The following is a 21085-nucleotide window of genomic DNA, read 5'->3' as shown; positions in this document are numbered from 1 at the left end:
GGGGGGCCGTAACATTGGACTGTCTTATAATTTGTGTTTTAAAAATACATACATACATGAATAGATTATTTTAAATGTGTATTATAGTTAATAATATGTGTAACTACCAAAAACCCTACATTTGGAAGCACTTCAACAGAAACCTGCACCCCCCTCTGAGACACGCGGAGTGGAAGAGTCCAGAGCGCGCGAGGCTCAAACCTGGTGTAGCTTTCCCCAATAAACTCGACATTTTCACGGTTTTACTTCAAAGTAGCCCCAACAGCAACAAGATACCGTAAACATTCAAACCAGAAGAGTGTTCCTTAAACTGACCACATCAGGGATTAGTGAATGGCGACGGTAAGTCGACATTTTCTTCGAGAAATTCAGTGCAGAAGCTCCGTGAATGTCAACAGAACGAATGTTGTTGCTTCGCCTTCGTTCAGACTCGGGATGTATTTAGCTGCCACAGAGGAACTTTAGAAGAACTACCTCATGTTTATATAATCAGTGACTCGACTAAATGTTGACAAAAATTAAAACATCAAAACTAATAATTAAATTTATTTTAGAATAGCAAAAAATTTTGGACATTTTACCTTTTTTTTTATTTTTTTTATTTTATTTTATTATTTTTTTTAGCCAAGCATCAATATTTTTTTCACTTTATTTTATTTGGATTTTAAATAATATTGGCCCCAATTTAGCTCCATAGATATACAGCCATAAGAAATGAATCTGCAGACTTAAAAAAAAGGAAAATATTTCTGGTTATTGTTCTGTATCTCAGCACAGACTGCTTTAAAACAACGTTTTCTTTATCATCTGGACAAAAACAGACAGTAAGAGGTGAACTTTCTGAACTGATGCTTTATTTATCATAATGATCATCAATTAAATACTTTCCTTTGCTGCTGCAGTCAGCGACGCTTGTCGTGTTACCATCACAACATGCTGAAATAGTTCACTTTTTGTAATCTAAACTCAAAAAAATAAGATTAAAGTATTAAAACACGATTGAATATTTATTTATTTTGTAAAAACCACGGTATAAGTGGGATAAAACCCAACAAAGTGAAGGACTGCTGCTCCGCGAGGTGTGAATAATTTATGATAATAGTAATGGATTAACGTTCTCAGTCCTCGTTAAATCATATCTGGAGGATGTGAACGTTGCTGTGGGGACCAGATGCCGTCACCCTGCCTGTGGCTGCAGCAAACCACATGACTGTGGATGTGGGAACTGTCTGTATATACAGTCAATGTGTGAAGGTTCTGAGATCCTCACCCGGAGGTGACACTTCTTCAGGAAATGCTCATTATTCTCTGCACTACGTTTCTGTTTCCTGCTCCTCAGCAGGTAAATGAAGGCACTGATGCTTCGCTAGAATTATTTTACACTGTAAAAACACTTAAAAAAGATCCTTGTCTGTCTTGCAGGAAAAAAGATCTTTTGCAAAAGAAAAATATTCTTAAGTTTGAGGAAACTTGTCTTTCTCTTTAAATAAGAATTCTTGGTAAGATTATTTTTCTAACCCAATGAAAGATTTGATTTTATTGGTTATTTATAGAATATCTGCCATTGAAGTCAAAGTTTTTGGTTTATTTCTAAAGGGGCTGATTTTGTAGTGGCAGCTGCAATGTTCTTTAGACCAACGTTAAAGTAATAACTCCTCATGTCCATGCTCTAATATTTTGAATTTTCCTGATGAACTTTGGCCTTAAACTTACATTTTCAGTGTGTTTCCTGGTTCCGAGTTCTGACTCCTCCCTTTAGAAATAAGATGCTTTCCTGTTCACTCAAACATTTGATGTTTGCTCCTAAAGATGCAGGAGAAGACCGGGGAGGAGAACGGGGATGAGGTGAAGATGCTGGAGGGTCACATTGAAGACCTGCGAGCTGAAATAGCATCACTGCAGCGTCAGAAAGAAGAACTCAACAGGGACTCGATGCTCCACTTTGAAGGAGCCATGCTGGACGCTCTGTGAGTTTCAGCTGCTCCCATCTCTCGCCTCATCATGAAGCTCTTTATCACTGTATTCATCTTCACAGGCTCATTGTGGGTGGGCAGACCCAAAACAGAGACGAGGAGACGGTGATGTTCAAGCTGAAGGAGGAGGTGGAGGAACTGGAGAAGGACCTGCATCTGCAGACTGAGATGAACGGCATCAGTGTGGACGACTGCAAGATAAAAACTCTCTTTAGTAGTAAGTAGATGTTCATCGGTGCAGAAAATGTAAAAATCCTTTAGTCTAAATGCAGAGTTGATGACATTTCTTCATGCAGGCACACGCGCCTGTGAGTGTGTATCCTTTCTCTTGGTAGGAAAACAGACAGTTTGACGTAAGGGGCAAAAAGAAAAAATACTTGGCATTAAAATACTTTTAATTTATTGTGTTCAGGGGAAAAAAAATGAAATCATGTCTTTAAAGCTGTGAATCAAATCGTAGCTTGACTGAATCGTTAGATCCTTAAAGACTTATGAAATAATCTGTGAAAAATCTGCAGCAAATATTCAACATCTGCAGCCAAAATGACATCTTTTTTATTGTTTTAATTTACTTTTATTAATTGAAATGTTTTAATATTATTATAATATTATAATAATTTACAGCTGATTTTTAAAATGTTTGTGTCCGTCTGTGTCCTCCAGGTGGCAGGGAGTGGACCCATCAGGTCTGCGTATCACTTCAGTGCTCTCAAATGGTTTTACAAGTGGACTTCCAAATCACTGAGACTAAAGTGAGTCTTTCCGGTGTTGGTACATCATGTCATTCTGCATTTTCTATTAAATACAACATACAGATTTTCTTTTATATTTAAAAAAACAAACATTTTTCTAGACCCGTTTAAAGCAGCCCCGTCTGCTCAGCGTTTGTCCTCTGAGACTCTTATAGGTTCAGCTGTGAGATCCACTCACTTCTGTTTGGCTAACTGTCCTGATGACATTACAGCTTTACTATATGAAAACAGACAATTCCATTCTTTCAAATTAAACTTTTTGTTCATCAGTCTCAGATGTTTGACCCATTACAGAAATGACAAATTCAGAATTTGTCTACTCTACCTTTTTGAGAATGTAAAGAAGCACAAGCTTAAACTTGGCTTCTGAAGCTAATACCAGATGGTTTATGTTATGCCAAGAAATCTTGTTTGGTCCTTTACTAAAGAGGTGAAATGGTAAAAAAACACATTTCTGCAAAATTGTTGCTTTCTATTAAATCTAAACCATGACAAAGCAGCTGTGATGGTAGATGTTTGTGTCTGTGATGGTAGATGTTTGTGTCTGTGATGGTAGATGTTTGTGTCTGTGATGGTAGATGTTTGTGTCTTCACGGATTAGTTACAAAAGGAAAAGTTTGAATGTAAACAGTATCAGTTACAGAGTCGAACTGTTCTCAGTCCAGCAGCAGAACAACACAAATGAATCTTTTGGTAATTTCAACCAGCAGATGGCGACAGAGAGCTGGATTTGATGCTCTACTTCCTAAGTCCAGATACCTACTGCTCCAAAGTTTAGGAACACTTAGAAATGTTCCTATTTTTGAAAGAAAAAAAACTATTTTCAATGGAGATAACTTTAAACTAATCAGCTTTAGGGTTTTTCAACTATTAATTTCAGCATCTTCAGCAGTTAAATTCAGCTTACAGCATTCACACTAGCATTATCACAGGTAATGCTGTATATCTAGTTCATAATTGTGTTAAAAAGTTACGGTTTTAAAGTTTCAAAAATGTCATTTTCAAGTGTTCAATAAATGTTTGTCCTGTCCGGCTGCGACCTCAGGAGTGTTTTGGTCCCCTGTGTGATTGAGTTTGACACTAGAGAATCTGTGGAGGGAGTTGAACGTCCATGTTGCCCAGCAACAATCCCAAAGCATCACAGCTCTTGAGAAGATCTGCATGGAGGAATGGACCAAAACAGTGTTGAAAGCTGCTGAAGACCTACAGGAAACCTTCAGCCTCTGTCTTACAACCAGGGTTACATTTGATTTATAAGATTTGAGGTGAACTGTGTTTCTCTATGGTGAAAATCTCAGACCTCTCATCTTTTTTGAATGGGAAACTAGTGACAGACCATTTTTACTCTTCTGTATATGACTAGAGTTTGACTATACATGAATTAGAAACGTATTGTGTGAATGTTACTGTCAAATTCTATCCTTTTGTATTTTGTCAGAATCTTCTTTGTGATGAAGGCGGATCACACTTTGATCTGTATCCATCAGTTACTTGATCCCTCTGAGTGGTTTGACAAACATTAGAAATAGAACCGTTCTGTCTAAAGTAAAGTAAGATCGATGGTCAGTGTTGTGATTGTTCTGTTTCCATTGCAGGTCGGTCGTGGTTCTGAGAAGAAAATCGTTGGTCTAAATGTGGTGTTGGACTCGGATGAACTTCAGAATTTCAGTGGTTTCCTTTCAAGGTATTTATTCACATTAAATTATTATTTTAAGTCTAAATTGAGAAAAGAAATGTCAAAATAAAGCAATGAAGAAATTGTATTCTAATTCTATTTTGTTGGCTTCAGTATTCTAAGCAGACCTGTCAGCTCTCTGGTAACTTTTACACCCATCAGAAGTTAATACTTCCTCTTACTGGTACACCATGTTACCAAAACTATTGCCTCATCCATCCAAGCGATCAGGAAAAGAGGAAATTTCACTACTGGATTTGTTGTTCAGGTGACATGCTATGACAGCTCCACGCTGAGATTCATTCTTTCACTAATGTTTGTAGAAATAGTCTGCATGTCTGAGGGCTGATTTATACACCTGTGGCCAGGACAGGTGATCAGGACACCTGATTCTGATCATTTGGATGGGTGAGCCAATGCTTTGGTAATATAGTGTATATTCCAAGATCATTTTTAAAAATACATTTTTATCCATTTAGAGGCTATTATAAATTGGTATTGATTGATTTGATTAACAACTTTCCTCAGATCAGTCGTGTCGGATCAGAGGAATAGAAATGGGATGTAACTATTATGGCTGGGTTGATAAAATCAATTTTGATCGATCCATAAAGTATGTCTGTTTATTACTGAGGTCCCCGTGTCTATACCTTAAAACACACAAACGCTTTAAAATTTTCCCCCAAAGAATCTTTTGTTGCAAAAAGCCTTACTCCAGTTTCAGATTACCTCTGAAGAAAAAAGGTGACGTTTGAACTGTGGACTGAGCACATTACTGTATGTTTTACAGTTTGTCAAAAAGACTCATAACATTGAAATGCCCCCCCCCCCCCGATGTAGCTGTGAACTCTCTCTGTATCTCTTTCTTTAATTCAATTCAATTTTATTTATATATCCCATTATCACAAAAAACAGTTGCTCCATGCCAGTAATTGTACAGGAGCAGAAGATCGGTCATAAAATATAAACAATAGCTGATTACTAAACTGAACTAGACAGACTAAACACAACTGGTTAGACCTGACCTTAGACTCTCCTTCCCGGTAAGGAAAAACTCCTAAAAAAATAGATTCTAGAAAAAAAAAAGAAGAACCCTCATGAATGTCCACATGAAGGAGAAATCTTCTTCCAGGACGGACAGGAGATTTACCAGAACTGTTAAAGAGGAATTAGCTTATCGTATTTGAACAGAGTTCAGCCAGATTGAATTGGGGGATGGGTGGGGCTTAGGTCCACAGCAAAGACAAGCCAGAGGCGTGGTCCATGACCAAGACAAGCCCGAGGCGAGGTCCACGGCCAAGACGAGCCAGAGGCGTGGTCCACGGCCAAGATGATCCAGAGGCGAGGTCCACGGTCAAGACTGGCCAGAGGCGAGGTCCATGGCCAAGACGAGCCAGGGGCGAGGTCCACGGCCAAGACGAGCCAGAGGCGAGGTCCACGGCCAAGACGAGCCAGAGGCGTGGTCCACGGCCAAGACGAGCCAGAGGCGTGGTCCATGACCAAGACGAGCCTGAGGCGAGGTCCATAACCAAGACGAGCCTGAGGCGAGGTCCATGGCCAAGACGAGCCTGAGGCGTGGTCCACGGCCAAGATGATCCAGAGGCGAGGTCCATGGCCAAGATGATCCAGAGGCGAGGTCCATGGCCAAGACGAGCCAGAGGCGAGGTCCACGGCCAAGATGATCCAGAGGCGAGGTCCATGGCCAAGACGAGCCAGAGGCGAGGTCCACGGCCAAGACGAGCCAGAGGCGAGGTCCACGGCCAAGACGAGCCAGAGGCGTGGTCCACGACCAAGAACAGGAGCACAAAAGATCCACTAGGAATCTGAAATCTCTCCCGTTCCTTTAGAGGAGGGTGGAAAAGAGGGACAAGTGAATCACACTGCACCAAACAGAAGCACAGATAACTAATTAAAATAAATAATGAAGAATAGAGGAGAGGATGAGAATAAAGAACAGAACCCCAGTGCACCATACTTTTCCCAGCTTCTAACTTACAAACTAATTACAAGTTTTATTCCACTCCGTGTTGCATATCTTGAAAGTCATGTGGTCGAGCCTCTTTCCCTTCTCCTTCCATACTGCTGTGGAGCATTTGGGTGAATTAGGACTGAATTAATAGAAATAACTATTTTTAATGCAACATAATATTGAATTGGAAGACCTGCAGAGTATTTTTTCACTGGCGGCAGGGTGGGGTCAGGGTTCCTATAAAAGTGTGACCCTGTCTTGATGGTGGATGTCATTACTGGTGTGTTACATAACACGTTCTGGAGAAAACCACTTCCTGTCCCAACAGTTATCTGGTGCATACCTGAGCAGAACTGCAGCTTGAACACAGTTTTGTTGTTCATTTGTTCCGGTGTTCGTGGATGGAGATAACGTGTACGTTCTTCTCGTAACTGCGTTTATTTTCTCCAATAATCTATTTGTCAGGGGAACAGTGCAGACTGTGGACAACTTCAGGTATTTTCAGGAAAAATGCTTAAAAACAATCTAACGTAGATTGGCTTTTTGATGAAAGAAAAATAAGTTAAAGTTTCATATTTTCTTTCCACTACACCCTTTACTCACGTTGTCATTTATTTACAGTCTGTCTGCTCGCTCCCACTTCACTTACCTACAGTGAGGATAACGTTCTCATTTAGTTTAACTGAAATGTTTATTAAAGTGGATGTGAAACAGTTGGTTGTCCCCCTCAAACTCTCACACATTTTGACTTGAAAGCTGAGCTGAAACCCATCACATTCACAAAGAGGACATTTCATTCTGCTGTGCTGGAATCCACTGCACACCTGAAGGCAAACGGTGATGTCAGACACCTTTTTCCACCTCTCACTGTTGACATTTCTCCTCTGATCCTGATCGTTTGGAGCTGCAGACGGCATTTCTACGTGCTGGGGTGGAGGTGTCAAACTCAATCAGACAGGGGGGCCTAAATCCAAAACACACCTGAGGTCACGGGACGAACAGGATTAACATTTATTGAACTCTGTAAAACTGAATTTAAAAACTGTAACTTTTTATCATTATTATGAACTAGATATGTAGCATTACCTGTGATAATGCTAGTGTGAATGCTGTAAGATGAATTTGGCTGCTGAAGATGCTGAAAATGATAGCTAAAAACACTGAAGTTAATAGCTGAAAATGCTGAAGCTGATAGTCAGCTAAAGTATTAGCTACATGACAAATTAGCCTAAAAAAGGGGAAAAAAAACTTTGGTTAGCCAGAACAGCTAGCATGTGAAATATTAGCTAAACTCCAAAATGACCTAAAAAATCTTGGTAAATGCCAAAATACTTCAATTTTTAAAACTTTAAAACCGTAACTTTTTTATCATAATTCTGAATAATAAAAAGTCAGGAATATTATTCCAGAATAAATCAACTTAAACCTTAAATAACTTTAATATTTTACTCTCCATAAAAATATATTTTGTCACAATTATACAATTTAGAAATGAGATAACATCGGGTCATTAATAACAATAAATAAAAATGATTTGGAGGGCCGGATAGAATTACCTGGCGGGCCGGATCCGGCCCCCGGGCCGTGACTTTGACACGTGTTCTAGGGCATTTTCTTTCTTTCATTTCACATTTGAACATTTACAAATGTAGCCTCTAGGGGTGTAACTCTTTTACACCGGAGCTGCAGTGTTTTTGTTCTTTGATTTTAGTATATTGATTTTTTTTAATGAGCTACTTTTCTCCTTCAGAATCTACTGGAATTATTGTGTTAATGGTTAAGAAGTTACTTTAGGTTAAAGATTTTGTGTTTAAGTGTCACAGACGACGCCGCAGGTGTTAAAGGGTTAACACTGATCCAATTCTCTGACCCAAACTGGATCCAGGACATGTTTATCCCAAACTTCCAGCTGTGTGACTCAGAGATAAATACCTGGTACTGAACAGTGCAGGTGAAGTTTTCCAGATTCTTGTATTTCTTTAAGATAATCAAGTGTACAAACAAACAAGTAAACAAGAAAGAAGGTCAAATCCATTCATATTTTAAAGTTTTTATTTTTCCACATCAGAATAATCCATTATTAGAACATTTTACACACTGTATGGTCACACGACTTTACTAAATTCAAAGACTGTAATGATGGTTGATCAGTTTTTACTGAATCTCGTGTGTTGTCCTCTGTGATCATTTTTACACTATAGTAAAACAAACCATGTCTCAATCCAAAGAGTATCTTCCAGCTTGATATTATCAAGTTATTCTATTTATAAATACTTTTAAAGTGGTGTAGGTCATTTAGATTAACATCTTGCCTCAGACAGATCGATTATGTTGGACTGTAGAACAGAAATCGATTAATCAATACATCCTTCAGGATTCCCCAGGGTCTTAAAAACACTGGATTTATGAACTGGGAAATAATACCTTAAAAAGCCTTAAAAAATCTTGAATTTTGATATCTGAGCCTTCACATTGTCCTGCTTGTAGCTTCTCCGTTTCATATTTCATGTCAAAAATAAAAACATTTTTATTTTTTGATGAAATTTTTCAACTAAACGTTGGGAAAACCCATTATGTCCTAATACACTGAATCCCTTCTGCTAAAAGAAAAGAAGAGCTCTAAAGCAGACCACAAACAACAAGATAAGAAGCTTCAGTTTTGGTAAAGAAATAGCAATAAATTAATAAATCAAAATATTATTAATATAATGGGAATTTGACTAAGAAATTGGTCTTAATTTTTGTCTTGTATGGCCTTAAAAGTCTTAAATTTAACATGAAATAACTTGTAGGAAACCTGATCCTTAGAAGCAATTCATTCGTGGATTGAATATGTAAAAGTTTGAAGACCCAAAGTCATGTTGGGGCTCGTAGTGAATAATGTTTGGACTCCGACTCTGTTAGCCTATCAAAAACCAACAGAAATACGAACCAACTGGACATCGGGGCAAATAATAGAGGAAGACAGTGACGTGCAGTCAGGGAAGGTACAGCCTCACCAGAAAAATATAGCTTCAACATTCATGCATGACATTAAATGAGTATACTTTTTAAAATTAAATTAAAAATCAAATGTTGTATTTTTTAGACATGTCTTTTCTATGATGACCTTTTCCTGTGTGGGTTTTCAACATTTCTTCGGTAAAAAAGGAGCAAATTTACGAGTTTCCTGTTCAAATACGGCGCTGGGTGAAGCAGCTGTAGCCCCGCCTCTCCAGCGCCGCACACACTGACTGTAGCTGCAGCTGGATGCCACAAGGCGGAGGGCGCTGGTGAGCCTGGAGAATGTGAGGCGTGGCTAAAGAATAATAGAATTAGTGGCAGCAAGTCAAGTGCAGTCGTCCAGTTACTGTTTAATATTGTTTAACATCAATTTCTAAATGGAGGATTTGGTTTTTAAACCCCTAAACTCAAGAATTAGTTCAGACACGTCATTGGTAGAGATCTCCACTGAGACAGAGAGACTTTGACGCTGAAGAAAGAAAAGGAAGACTCAGGTTATTCATGAGTTTCTACAGAAGGAGCAGCACAAACTTCACATTTATAAGTAAAAGTAAGTCAATAAAAATAATCTTGTGGATTTTACTGTATGCTACTGTTTGTAAACAGAAGAAAAATACTGAAATGGAATTTTAAACAGCATAACCTTTGTCAATCAAATGGTAAGTCCCAGGTTGGACCCCAGGAAGAATAGTCTCACCTTCGGTTGAGACTAATGGGGATCCTTAAATAAATAAATTAAATAAATAAAAGTCAGCTGCTCTGTAGAGTTCATGTGTCTGTAAATCTGACCGAAGACGCCAGTGCCTCACCAGCCGTGAACTGGACTGAACATCACTGGAGAAAGGTCGTAGTGGTTGATGATCACACACCTGAGTGACGACATCAGCAAGAACATAATAAAATCTCAAGACCGATCAGAGACTCATCGAGGAATTTCTGATCTGATGGAGAAAGTGGTCCCTCTGCTCACTGAAGCTCTCCCCTGTGGAGTCTCCAGAGTTAAACAGTGAGGTCCAGACGAGGGCTGAAGCAGGAATAGCTAAGAACCCTCAAACTCTGCAGTCTTAGTTTAGAGGACTCCATGAGTGTCCATTGGGGGCGTCTTCAGTCTCTTAGGATCAAAGTTCTGTCTGTGCTCAAGCAGTTGATGAAGGTATATGAGCAGCGTTTCTCTGTTCACGTGTCTGCTCCGTCTTTCAAACCACAATCAGTTAAAGAGGGTCTGCTCTGCTCCATATCTGAGGCCAAACCACATCTGGATCGTATGACCCAGTCTGCTAAAGCTGGCAAACAACACATGGAAAAATACTAAAGATAATGGTTCCACTCTGACAGCTGGGTCCGTCTGTTTCTGTGTGGGAGAAGAAAGGAGGGAGCTTAAGGGGAACTTTTCAGGGCGATTTAATCCAATAAGCACAGCTAAGCGCAGACGGCTCATGATGGGATGGCAGATACGGACATTAATATTAAAGGTTAAGCTGTTGGAAAGCAGGATGTGTTCACAAAGATTTCTAGCTTTGAAATTCACCTGTAAGAATCTTATTAGGCGAGACGCCTGCACTCCTGGCTGACAGGGAGTTAGTTTTAACCATCAGTTGCCAGTAAGAACTTTAGGATTAATCAAGATGCTAAAATGTAGATGTTTTATATATGACATGTTTTCATGTCAGTTGTGATGACACTGTAAGCACACAAACTAAAGTCGTTCAAAGACTGCAGAAAAACGTAAACATAACATTTATTCAGCAGAAAACCCTCATCGTCTTAAAAAGGAAGTGGTTAAACCAAGACGGTTCACACGTTGAGTTATACTGAGAATAATTTTGGACAATTTCTTTAAACACAATATTTTTATGTGCACAAAAACACAAGAAAATATCTACATGTTTTGTTTTATAATGTAAACAAAAACTTAAAAGATAAAAATCGAACAATCACATAAATCCCAAGAACTGCACACTTGAGTTCAAAATTACTATAAAGAGACTGTTACACTGATGGTATTTCTCTGTTAAAAAACACAGAATTATCTGTGACACGTTATAATAAGATTCCTAAAAAGCTTTATTAACAAACATTATTAGTAAATATTATTCATTTGTTTATAGTGTTAGTAAGACGTTTATTAACACAATAAGTATCATACATACTAACCTTTATTAACATCTAAAATGAGGCCACTGTCCACAAAGGTCATATTAATAAACTGCTTACAAGCTTAACAAATGCATGAACCATCTTTGTCAACATCTTATCGAGTGTTTTGCAGCACCTCATCTACAGTGACAGCATTATTAAAAAGTAAAGATGCAGAAATAGACAAAATATCTGAATTTTACTGAACAACCGTTAACTGTACGGATAAACAGCCTAACATTCACAGCTTTTGACTAAAACCAACAGATGCATCTGCCGAATCTTTGTCCAATCAGGGGCCTGGACTTTGGAAGTGCAGCATCCAGCCTGAGTCAGCTAAGTTGAACCACAGCCTCAGGGTTCCAAAAACTATAGCACAAAATGAAAATATTAGTGCTGTCATGCGATTCATTTCTTTGTGCTATTCATTAATTGTACACTCAAATCAATTAATTGACCTAATTAATTGATTTGAGTGATTTTCAAGCTAATAATTGCTGTTAAAAACCTTATTTTGAGGTATTTTATTTAAGTTTTGACATCCTGGTGCCAAAAAGAAAGATTGAAAGATTGAAATAAAACTAAAAAGGTGGTCCAACCATTTGGTTTTTAAATTGGACAGAACATTTTTTGTTCAGGAGTTGCTCCAACAAAACATAATGCAATGAGATTTAGCTAAAGCTCTTTCTGGTAGCTGTGATAACTAGTATTGATAAGTTGTAGCTGCAACTTTTATGCTCCCTGAAACCTTCAGCAAGTTTGTTAGTGCAGAAAATCTTGTTTACTTTCAGGGAACTGAAAGCTCAACAGAACAACTTCATTAAATTTCTGCGAGTGTGAGTCTGATGAGGAGAATGTGAACTGAAAAGTTAGTTTGTTTTGTAAGAATTCTGAAGAGCCTCATATGCTGACCTCCAATGAAAATCCATGTAATTGTGCATAAATCTGCATTTTTGGCTTCCGTGTTTAAAACTCGCATTAACATGTACCTTTGCACATTTTTAAGGCTGTTCTTTGGCCTTATAAACGAAACCTACAACCACTGAATGTGTTTGGAAAGTTGAACTCGGTTGACCAATCGGGGACTTGGATTTGGTTGTGACGTATGGATGGCTTCCCCTTTAATTCACAGAAGTGCCAACTGTTTGAAAATTGATCATGAAGGAGAAATTTATAATTGTGGTTTGTGTCTGGCTGGAATTATATGGCACCAAGTCTATATTGGAATAGAGCTCTGAAAGAAAAAGCCTGGAGCAAAATTTGCACCGTTTTGACATTTTGCACCAATCCCAGAGACATGCATAGACACATACTCTAGTAACCTGTAGCAAGTAAAATGAGAAGCATCCTCTCCCTGCTTGTCCAGTGTGAACACCAAATGCAAAATGTGCATTCAAGAAAGTGCTAAAAGTGCATTCTTAAACGTGTGTCATATACCATCACACTTGACTGTGAGTTTCCCCAGTTGTGACTATTTTTCAATTTCATGAAAACTGGTTAACTTGATTTCCTAAGCAGAGCGGGCGATAAGGGAACCCTTATTTTCAGAAGTTTTCTTTGTGCTTTTAGGGAAATCCCCTTTCTTGAAGAGTTGAGCCTTTATAGAGTTCTAGAGTGAGTCTGCAGACACATAGAATTACCATTTAATGGTAGGGTGGCAGTGGCTCAGGTGGTTGAGCGGGTTGGCCAGTGATTGAAGGTTTGGTGGTTCGATCCCCGCTCCCCCCAGCCAACTGTTGTTGTGTCCTTGGGAAGTCACTTCACCGTCCAGTGTGGCTCCACTGGTGTGTGAATGTATGAATGTTCCAGGTATGATCAGGTACTGGAAGCCACGCCTCTGTCAGTCAGGGCAGCTGTGGCTACATCAGTAAATTACCATCAACAAGTTTGAATGAATAATGGATACACATTGTAATTTGAGCATCTGGAAAAGCACAGAAAAATCCAATCCAATACTATTATTATTAGTGCTTTAAGAAAATATTTTCTATAATGTGAATAAAGTATTTTTTAAGTAGGGCTGTCAGATTTGTCGCGTTAAAAACGCGTTAATCTGACGTGTGCTTGACGCTGACAATTTTTTTGACACATTAATCGCTGATTTTCTCATACGTTCCTTTCCACACCGCGCGGGCGTCCCGCCCTTTAACTCACCGACTGCTCTCACTCGATCACGGGTGGGTCTCCAACCTCTGAGCTGCGAGCTAAAACCGGCCCGGCACTAGGACCTGGAGAGCTCCTGCACCCTAACCCGGCTCCGGTTCACGTCCAGTACCACGTCTGGTGGTACCGGCTCGCGTCTGGCGCCGCGTCCCGAGAGCTGCGGACCCCCGACGTTCCGAACAGCAAGCTCACTGGGGGACGTTTTAAATGTTCTGGAGGTTTCAGCGTGATCCAGCCCCAGCATAGCGGTCTGTCTGCCGGCATATTCATGGCGTGAACTCCGCTGGACACGTCGGTGCATCGAGCTGCAGCCAGAGAACGCGGCGGCAGTAACAGACTCAAACTATCCACAGAGTATCCCGCTTTTCTCAGTCTTTAAGGTTTTAAAAAACAAAAGTTCATTGGAAATGATAAATCTCTATTTCATTTATTACTGTAGTTCAGCAGAGGAGGAAAAGATTTGGTCCTGACAAAAAATGAACATGAAAGTGTTATGGAAATGTTATTTTTGATGTTTTTTATTTTATTTTACTGAACGTTGATTGAAGTTTTGAATTTAAAATGCCCTTCACTTGCACTTGGGCTTTTGTTAGGCATTTTATGTTACAGCCTTTTATAGTTAAGAAAGTTTATCTCAATACAATGTTACAAAATAAAGTATTTCTGATGAAAACTATTATTTTTGCCATTCTTGTTTTCGAAATTAATGCAAAACTGCTAAATTCCACGAAGCACACATTTGTTTTCCTTTAAAAGGCCACATATGAATTTGCGATTAATCGCGAGTTAACTCAGGAAATGCGATTTATCGCGATTAAAAAATGTAATCGCCTGACAGCACTACTTTTAAGTTGGTCTTTCCAAGCATCCAGTTTCCAAGAGTGACTGTTGTCAGGGTTTGACTTTTATTGATGTGATGTGTAATTCTAGGGTGGAAGAGAGCTTGGACCTTCCGCTGCTCTTCAGGACTTTGAGGAACTTCTCGGACCGATGTGATGAGCGAAGCAGAACCTTCCAGCATTTTCAAGTAAGTGTGAATACATGCAAATATGTTTGTTTATTGGGACCAGAAACCTTGCAGTGTATAACAAAGAACTGCTCCAAAACTTGAATGAAACTCCAAAACATCTACTGTCATTTTTATCTTAATGTTCTTTGCTACGGTTGTTGTTTTGTTTGGAAATTGGAAAACATTTAAGCTGACTGGTTTGAATGACTGTAGTGAGTTTTGAGTGCTAGTTACCTTTGGTAAATGTTAAAGTTGTCCTGAACTCCAGTGGAGATCAAGCAGTCAAATGTGGTCTCATGAGAACAAGGGTGCTGGCTCACTGGTTCTTGTGCCTTGTCTGCTCAAGACAAGACAATAAAACTCTATTGATCCCAAGGGAAACTGGTGGTAGAGCAACACATCCAAAGACAAGTTGCCCAGAGGTGGGCAGCACCCTCTCAGATCAGGCAGTGCAAATCGCCCAGAAAAGACACATTAGGTAAGGCTGAGTATGATGTCACAAAAATCAAGCATCTTCGACCTGTGTCGCAGTAAAAATGGCATATATTGTTTCCATGACATCCAACTCTGCTTATCCCACTTTCAGTGGATTTGTTTTGGTACGGCTTGGGAGTGCGTCATAGGCTTGGGAGTGTGTCCTAGACCAGGGAGTGTGTCATAGACCAGGGAGTGTGTCCTAGACCAGGGAGTGTGTCATAGACCAGGGAGTGTGTCCTAGACCAGGGAGTGTGTCGTAGGCCTGGGAGTGTGTCGTAGGCCTGGGAGTGTGTCCTAGGCCAGGGAGAGTGTCCTAGGCCAGAGAGTGTGTCCTAGGCCAGAGAGTGTGTCGTAGGCCTGGGAGTGTGTCCTAGACTTGGGAGTGTGTCCTGGACCAGGGAGAGTGTCCTGGACCAGGGAGAGTGTCCTAGGCCAGAGAGTGTGTCCTAGACCTGGGAGTGTGTCCTAGACCTGGGAGTGTGTCCTGGACCTGGGAGTGTGTTGTAGGCCTGGGAGTGTTTGCTTGGCCTGGAAACGTCTGATTGGAGATGATTGTTTCGGCGCAGGCAGCTTGTTTCTGTCTGCCTGCTGGAAGTCAACGTTCTGCTTTGTGGTGAAGTAGTCACCAATCCAGATCAATATTCATGGTTTCCTCCTAGTTGAACTGTAACCCGCTCCAAGCTGGTTTTTATCTTATCTTTATGCGCGTCAAGTTTCCACATTAAAAACTCTTGGGTTCACGCGCTATTACTCACATTTTTTAAGTTAGTTTTTGGGCTCTATGTACATAACTCACAGACGTTGAAAAGCAGCTTAAAATTTTGACCAATCAGGGACTCAGATCTGGTAGTCATGCATGTGTCGTGTTTTTTTCAAAACACAGAAGTGCCAACCGTTTGAAAATCAGTCACGAAGGAGAAATGAACAATTCTGATTTGTGTCTGGCTGGAATTATATGACACCAAGTCTTTCATATACCAAAATAGAGCAGTGAAAGAAAAAACCTGGAGCAAGATTTGCACTGCTTTGACATTTTGCACTGAGCCTCTTCCAACTGTGAATATGCGCTAATTATCGAGTAGCAACAGTCCAAGTGAAAACCGTATGCTATAAGCACATTCTCAAAACACGTCACATGCCCGGTGTGCACGTGTCTTTCTGGCACTGCATCAACTATTTAATGAACCCAATCATGAAAATGTACCAACTTCTTAGAATAGCGTTTCAAAGTGGACTTACTGCAAGGTTTTAATATGTCTAAGGTACATAAAAGGAGAGCAAAAATGTTTGACTAGTGGGTCTTAATTGGTGTGGATATAGTTAATATGAAAGTGGAACTTTGAAGCAGTTTGAAGTGAAATGTCAAACACCACGTCAAGCTGCGGAGGTGGAACATATTCTCCTGTTTACTTGGAGAAAGTGTCCTTCTGCCAAGTTCTCTGGGCTGAATTAGAAATAACCCACATTTTCCATACTGGTCTGAGCGCTTTACAGTCCTGTTTTGCTTCACTTGCATTTTGTTCAGTCTTTCTATTGAGAAGGTAATGGCTGTTGTTAACCATTCTGCTGTAACATGTTCCATGCTTTGATGTCACAAAGACATAACAAGAATGTATTGAGGTTAATGGAAAAAGTTTGTATTTATCTCATTTGAGCAAAGCAAACGAACAAGGAGAATACTATTGTTGAAGCAGGCCGGATACTGTCTTCAAAGTATATTTTTGTCCTTTTCTGTGAAGTACAAAAATTGTTGGTAGTGTTTCTAGGAAATGGCCTCTCACACAATTTGCCATTTTTTTGTTGTTGTTAATATTTAGAAAATTTGGAAATGCAGTTCAAGTATCAAAAATAAGGCAAATCACTCCGTCATGTATGTCGTTCGTCACAAAAACTAAATTTTTTTTTTAATTTAGTAACAATACATAACATCAAAATAATACTATATAAACATAAAACAGCTAATAAATAAAAAGGAGCAGAAAGAACAGAACTTATATTATCTGCCCCTATTACTAAATTTAAGATGCTGTTATTAATTTTTTGTGCCCAAAGGAGGTGCTGCTGAGGTGTATCTCCTCATAGCGGAGCCCCCATGACTACTCCCTGACATTCATGCTCTATGATGGAAAGCCACTGTCATTACACTGCAATGTTTTAAAAAGTATAATCCATTGAGTTTTGAGAATTTTAAACATTTTAAGGCTTGCTGTTTATTGTACAAAGTGTTACATGGACCCCCCCACCCCCAGTGTCATTATTACCAATGTATTTGAATCCATGGCTGAATTCCTTCCCTACTCACTACATAGTGTATTCAATAGAGCGTTCTCCATTTTCTAGTGCTGTCCGCATCTACGATTCCAAAACCCACTGCACTACAAATTTCCTTGAAGTCTTTGTGAGAACTAGCATTCATCAATGCTCATTAGATTTGCGAATATAGACCACAATGCATTGTGGTCAAATAATTTTTGCCCCCCCCCCCCAAAAAAAAGGTTTAAAAATATTTTTTTAATAAAACATCCACATTTACTCCATCAGAACACAGTGGATTCATATGTAGACGTCGTGAAATGTTCGAATTGATTCAATTTTCACTTTGTGAAATGGGTGATGTTGTATGTGGCTTTTAGAAAAACAAAAAAAAGTAGTAAGCAAGTCCATCGTTTCAACTGTACTGAGCCGTGTCATGTTTTCTGGTACTTTTTCATTTCAGAACCTGATGTCAGTTGACTAGTCTTCAACGATCAGCATCATGTTGTATTTTCCATCCTGTTTACTCAAAATGTAAAAAAAACAAGAATATTTTATTTGAAATGTTTCATTTTATTAACATATCCACAAACAAAGCCATGTTCCATACACGTCTTCATGTACCCCCTGTCGTATTCACAAGAGTAAAAACCTTTACAATAATCTTCATAGCTGGAGGTGAAACACGGCAAATCACGGCAGAAGCAGAAACGAGATCTACCTTCACATTTTTATCGCTTGTAGATACGTTCTCCCAGGTCACTTTAATAAGTCTATAAGTTAGAAAACAAGTTAATCTTGTTATTTGTTTGAACTGATAAAATAAACATCATAAACAGAATTTAACAATAAATGACTTTATGAAAAAAATATGTGAGAAAGTCAAAAATAGACGATTGTTAATGGCCGAACAGACTTGTCAGAAATAAAGGTAACGTTTCATCAATGTCAGCACTCCCAACTGAGTCGTTTGGGATCTCTGATACATATTCGTGCTCCACAAAGTTATTGCTATAATGCACCCCGATGTATCTATAACTATAGTTTTCACAAGGACAAAGTAAAATGCTGGATTGAACAAGAACTAGAGATTATCCTGCATGATCTGAAACCATTTGAACCAGTTTAGAAAACACTGACTTATGTTCTTCTCTCTTTGGGAGAGAAGACTTCAGAGTTCATCTGAGAGTTTAACTGGTACAATTTCACAGAGTAAAGACTAAAATTAGCATTTTAGTCTTTTTTTGGACAAAAGCTGAACAAAATGCTCTAAATACAATGTTATTTTAACAGTTTGGCATTAAAAAAGTGATGCTGTTGAGTCCCGCAATAAGTTTAACCTTTCAGAAATACATCAAAAATGCATATATTTACCTAAAAAATGTCTATAGCAATAGTGTGACAATACATGCTTGGTTAAATGTAATTACAATGTTAGTGAGGAAAGTTACCATTGTAAACAGATTTATCAAATAAAATGTTTTGCATATTGCGTAGTATTTTAAAACTTGTTTTTTCTTCATGTTTTTAAATCAAGAAAAATCACTAAAATGTAACAAATGCTACAATAAATGAAATTTTAAATACTCAAACAATAGTCTATGATTACCTTATATCTGTATTAAAAATATTATTTCCCAGCAGATCAAAATCTTCGCGCTATTGTGTTTTAAACAAAAAAAGTGGAATGTTTTCTTGTGTGCTGCTTTAAAGTAGGTAGCAGTTTTATTCATGCAGACAGAAGAGTGTTGGGTCAAAGTAAAATAACGTCCTGGACAGCTGCTGTGAACTTGTCTCAGTTTACACATCTGAGAAATTAAAATAAATTAGGTAGTTAGCAGAGGAACGTCAGAAGAGAATCAGAAAATATTTCTTCAGAACATTAGACTTTATTGATTAAATCTAGCTGCTCTGCAGAGATGAGGCGACATGAAATCTTTTGAGACTAATGCAGATATGAAAAATCTAATGCTGGTTCAAAGACTATTAGATGTCATGAGAGTAAATTAAGGCCACGGTCCAGTCTCTTTGATAAGTCTTACAAAGATGAAAGAATCCAAATTTCTGTTTACTGTAAAAACAGTTGAATTCAAAGGCCACATCAGTGACATATAGTGGCTTAAAAAGGAGTTTTCTGTGCGGCACATAGTTTTGAAATGCTGATTTATATTTTAGGTATGAATAATATCTGGGCTAGAAAACTCTGCCTTGCTGTCTGTGGAAAACTAATTGCTCTTCAAGCTAAACCTGGAATGTACTATGACTAATCAGTTTTCGTTTTTAAAGATTACATTTGGTTTTTGAAGGAATTCTCAAGCAACAAAATTTCGTCTTTAAAAAAAAATAATTTTCAAACCAAAAAATTCCATGACGTTGGGCTGCCAATGCCTTTGACCGCCACCCAAACCTCTTTGCATTGGCTCCCTTCCTGCCGGTGGTCATCCCTTTGAGCTGGGCTCAACCATGCACACCTTTTTTTTTAATTTTTTTTATTTAACCTTTATTTATCCAGGCAGGACAGATTAAGAACAGCCTTCTTATTTGCAACTGTGGCCTGGCAAAAGGCAAGACCTTTTGAGAAAGAAAAGAGGAAAGAAGTTACAGGATACAGGATACTAAAAAAACATTGAGTAGAATCAGAAAAGCATCAGAACAAACACATTCTAAATTGTGTGTCTCACATTTGACTGCTCCCCAAAAATGCATCCTCAAGATTTTCTGTGAGGAAAAAAGTTTAAGCAGTTTCACTAGGATTTTTTTGTTACTTCTCAAATATAAAAAATGTGGTGGTCGTAGGATGGTAGTCAGGGGCTTTTGTAAGACCTGGGTGTTTTGCTTTGACCCATCCATCCATCCATCTTCTCGGCCGCTTCTTCCCTTTCGGGGTCGCGGGGGTGCTGGAGCCTATCCCGGCTACTGATGGGCGAAGGCGGGGTTCACCCTGGACAGGTCTCCAGTCTGTCGCAGGGCCTCAATCACAGACACATCCACTCTCACATTCACACCTAGGGGCAATTTAGAGTCACCAATGAACCTATGAAGCATGTTTTTGGACGGTGGGAGGAAGCCGGAGTCCCCGGTGAAAACCCACGCATGCACGGGGAGAACATGCAAACTCCACACAGAAAGGTCCCAGCCGGGAGTCGAACCGGGGCCTTCTCGCTGTGAGGCAAGAGCGCTAACCACTGCACCACCGTGCAGCCTTGCTTTGACCCATTAAGCTTAAAGTTCCCATTCTAGAAATCCTGAAGAACATTTTTTTGGTCATTAGTCCATAACCTCAACCTTCTGAGAACCTAATTCTTACCCAGAACACTGACTGGAGTCATGGCAGCAAGTTCATGAATGAAAGAAAACGACTATGCCAGTCTATAGCCATAAAGCTTCTGTTAAAGTCAGGCTGAGATGTTGCTTGGGTTTTAGGCCAGCTCTTCATGTTGATGATCCTTCAGATATGAACAAATAAAGTATAGAATATAGTGAGAAATGATTCCCCAACAACCATGAGAGAAAGTGAGTGCCAGTGTTTTCAAATATTTGGTCATTAGTGTCTGAGCTTCTACAAAAAAATGATTTGATTAGGTTTATGAGGTCATTACTTTGCCTCACAGGGCCAGACAGGTTTAAACAACTTTATTCAATAAATTGAATCAATAATTGGGAAAAAAAACCCTA

At 39.0% G+C, this 21085-nt stretch overlaps 1 protein-coding gene across 5 annotated transcripts in view; it reads left to right on the top strand.

Annotated features, from left to right (window-relative positions):
• The window catches only part of LOC112144994 (centromere protein P), a 121298-nt gene that overhangs the window by 18442 nt on the left and 81771 nt on the right, over window positions 1-21085 (top strand). For 3 of the 5 annotated variants that reach the window (XR_004947964.1, XM_036212103.1, XM_024269946.2), the window contains exons 1-6: window positions 138-342; window positions 1810-1967; window positions 2036-2190; window positions 2637-2725; window positions 4321-4409; window positions 14602-14698. Coding sequence is in view for 4 of the 5 variants with exons in the window: in XM_036212103.1 (XP_036067996.1) it covers window positions 334-342; window positions 1810-1967; window positions 2036-2190; window positions 2637-2725; window positions 4321-4409; window positions 14602-14698 (597 nt within the window). In the remaining variant the exon portion in view is untranslated. Of the gene's footprint in view, window positions 1-137; window positions 343-1809; window positions 1968-2035; window positions 2191-2636; window positions 2726-4320; window positions 4410-14601; window positions 14699-21085 lie in introns of those variants that run through there. The other 2 variants (XM_036212105.1, XM_036212104.1) reach the window with 1 other exon arrangement.

This window comes from Oryzias melastigma, linkage group LG5, assembly GCF_002922805.2.
Source record: "Oryzias melastigma strain HK-1 linkage group LG5, ASM292280v2, whole genome shotgun sequence".
Taxonomy (NCBI): domain Eukaryota; kingdom Metazoa; phylum Chordata; class Actinopteri; order Beloniformes; family Adrianichthyidae; genus Oryzias; species Oryzias melastigma.
Note: the sequence above shows the minus strand (reverse complement) of the source record. Positions and strands in the feature narration are given on the sequence as shown.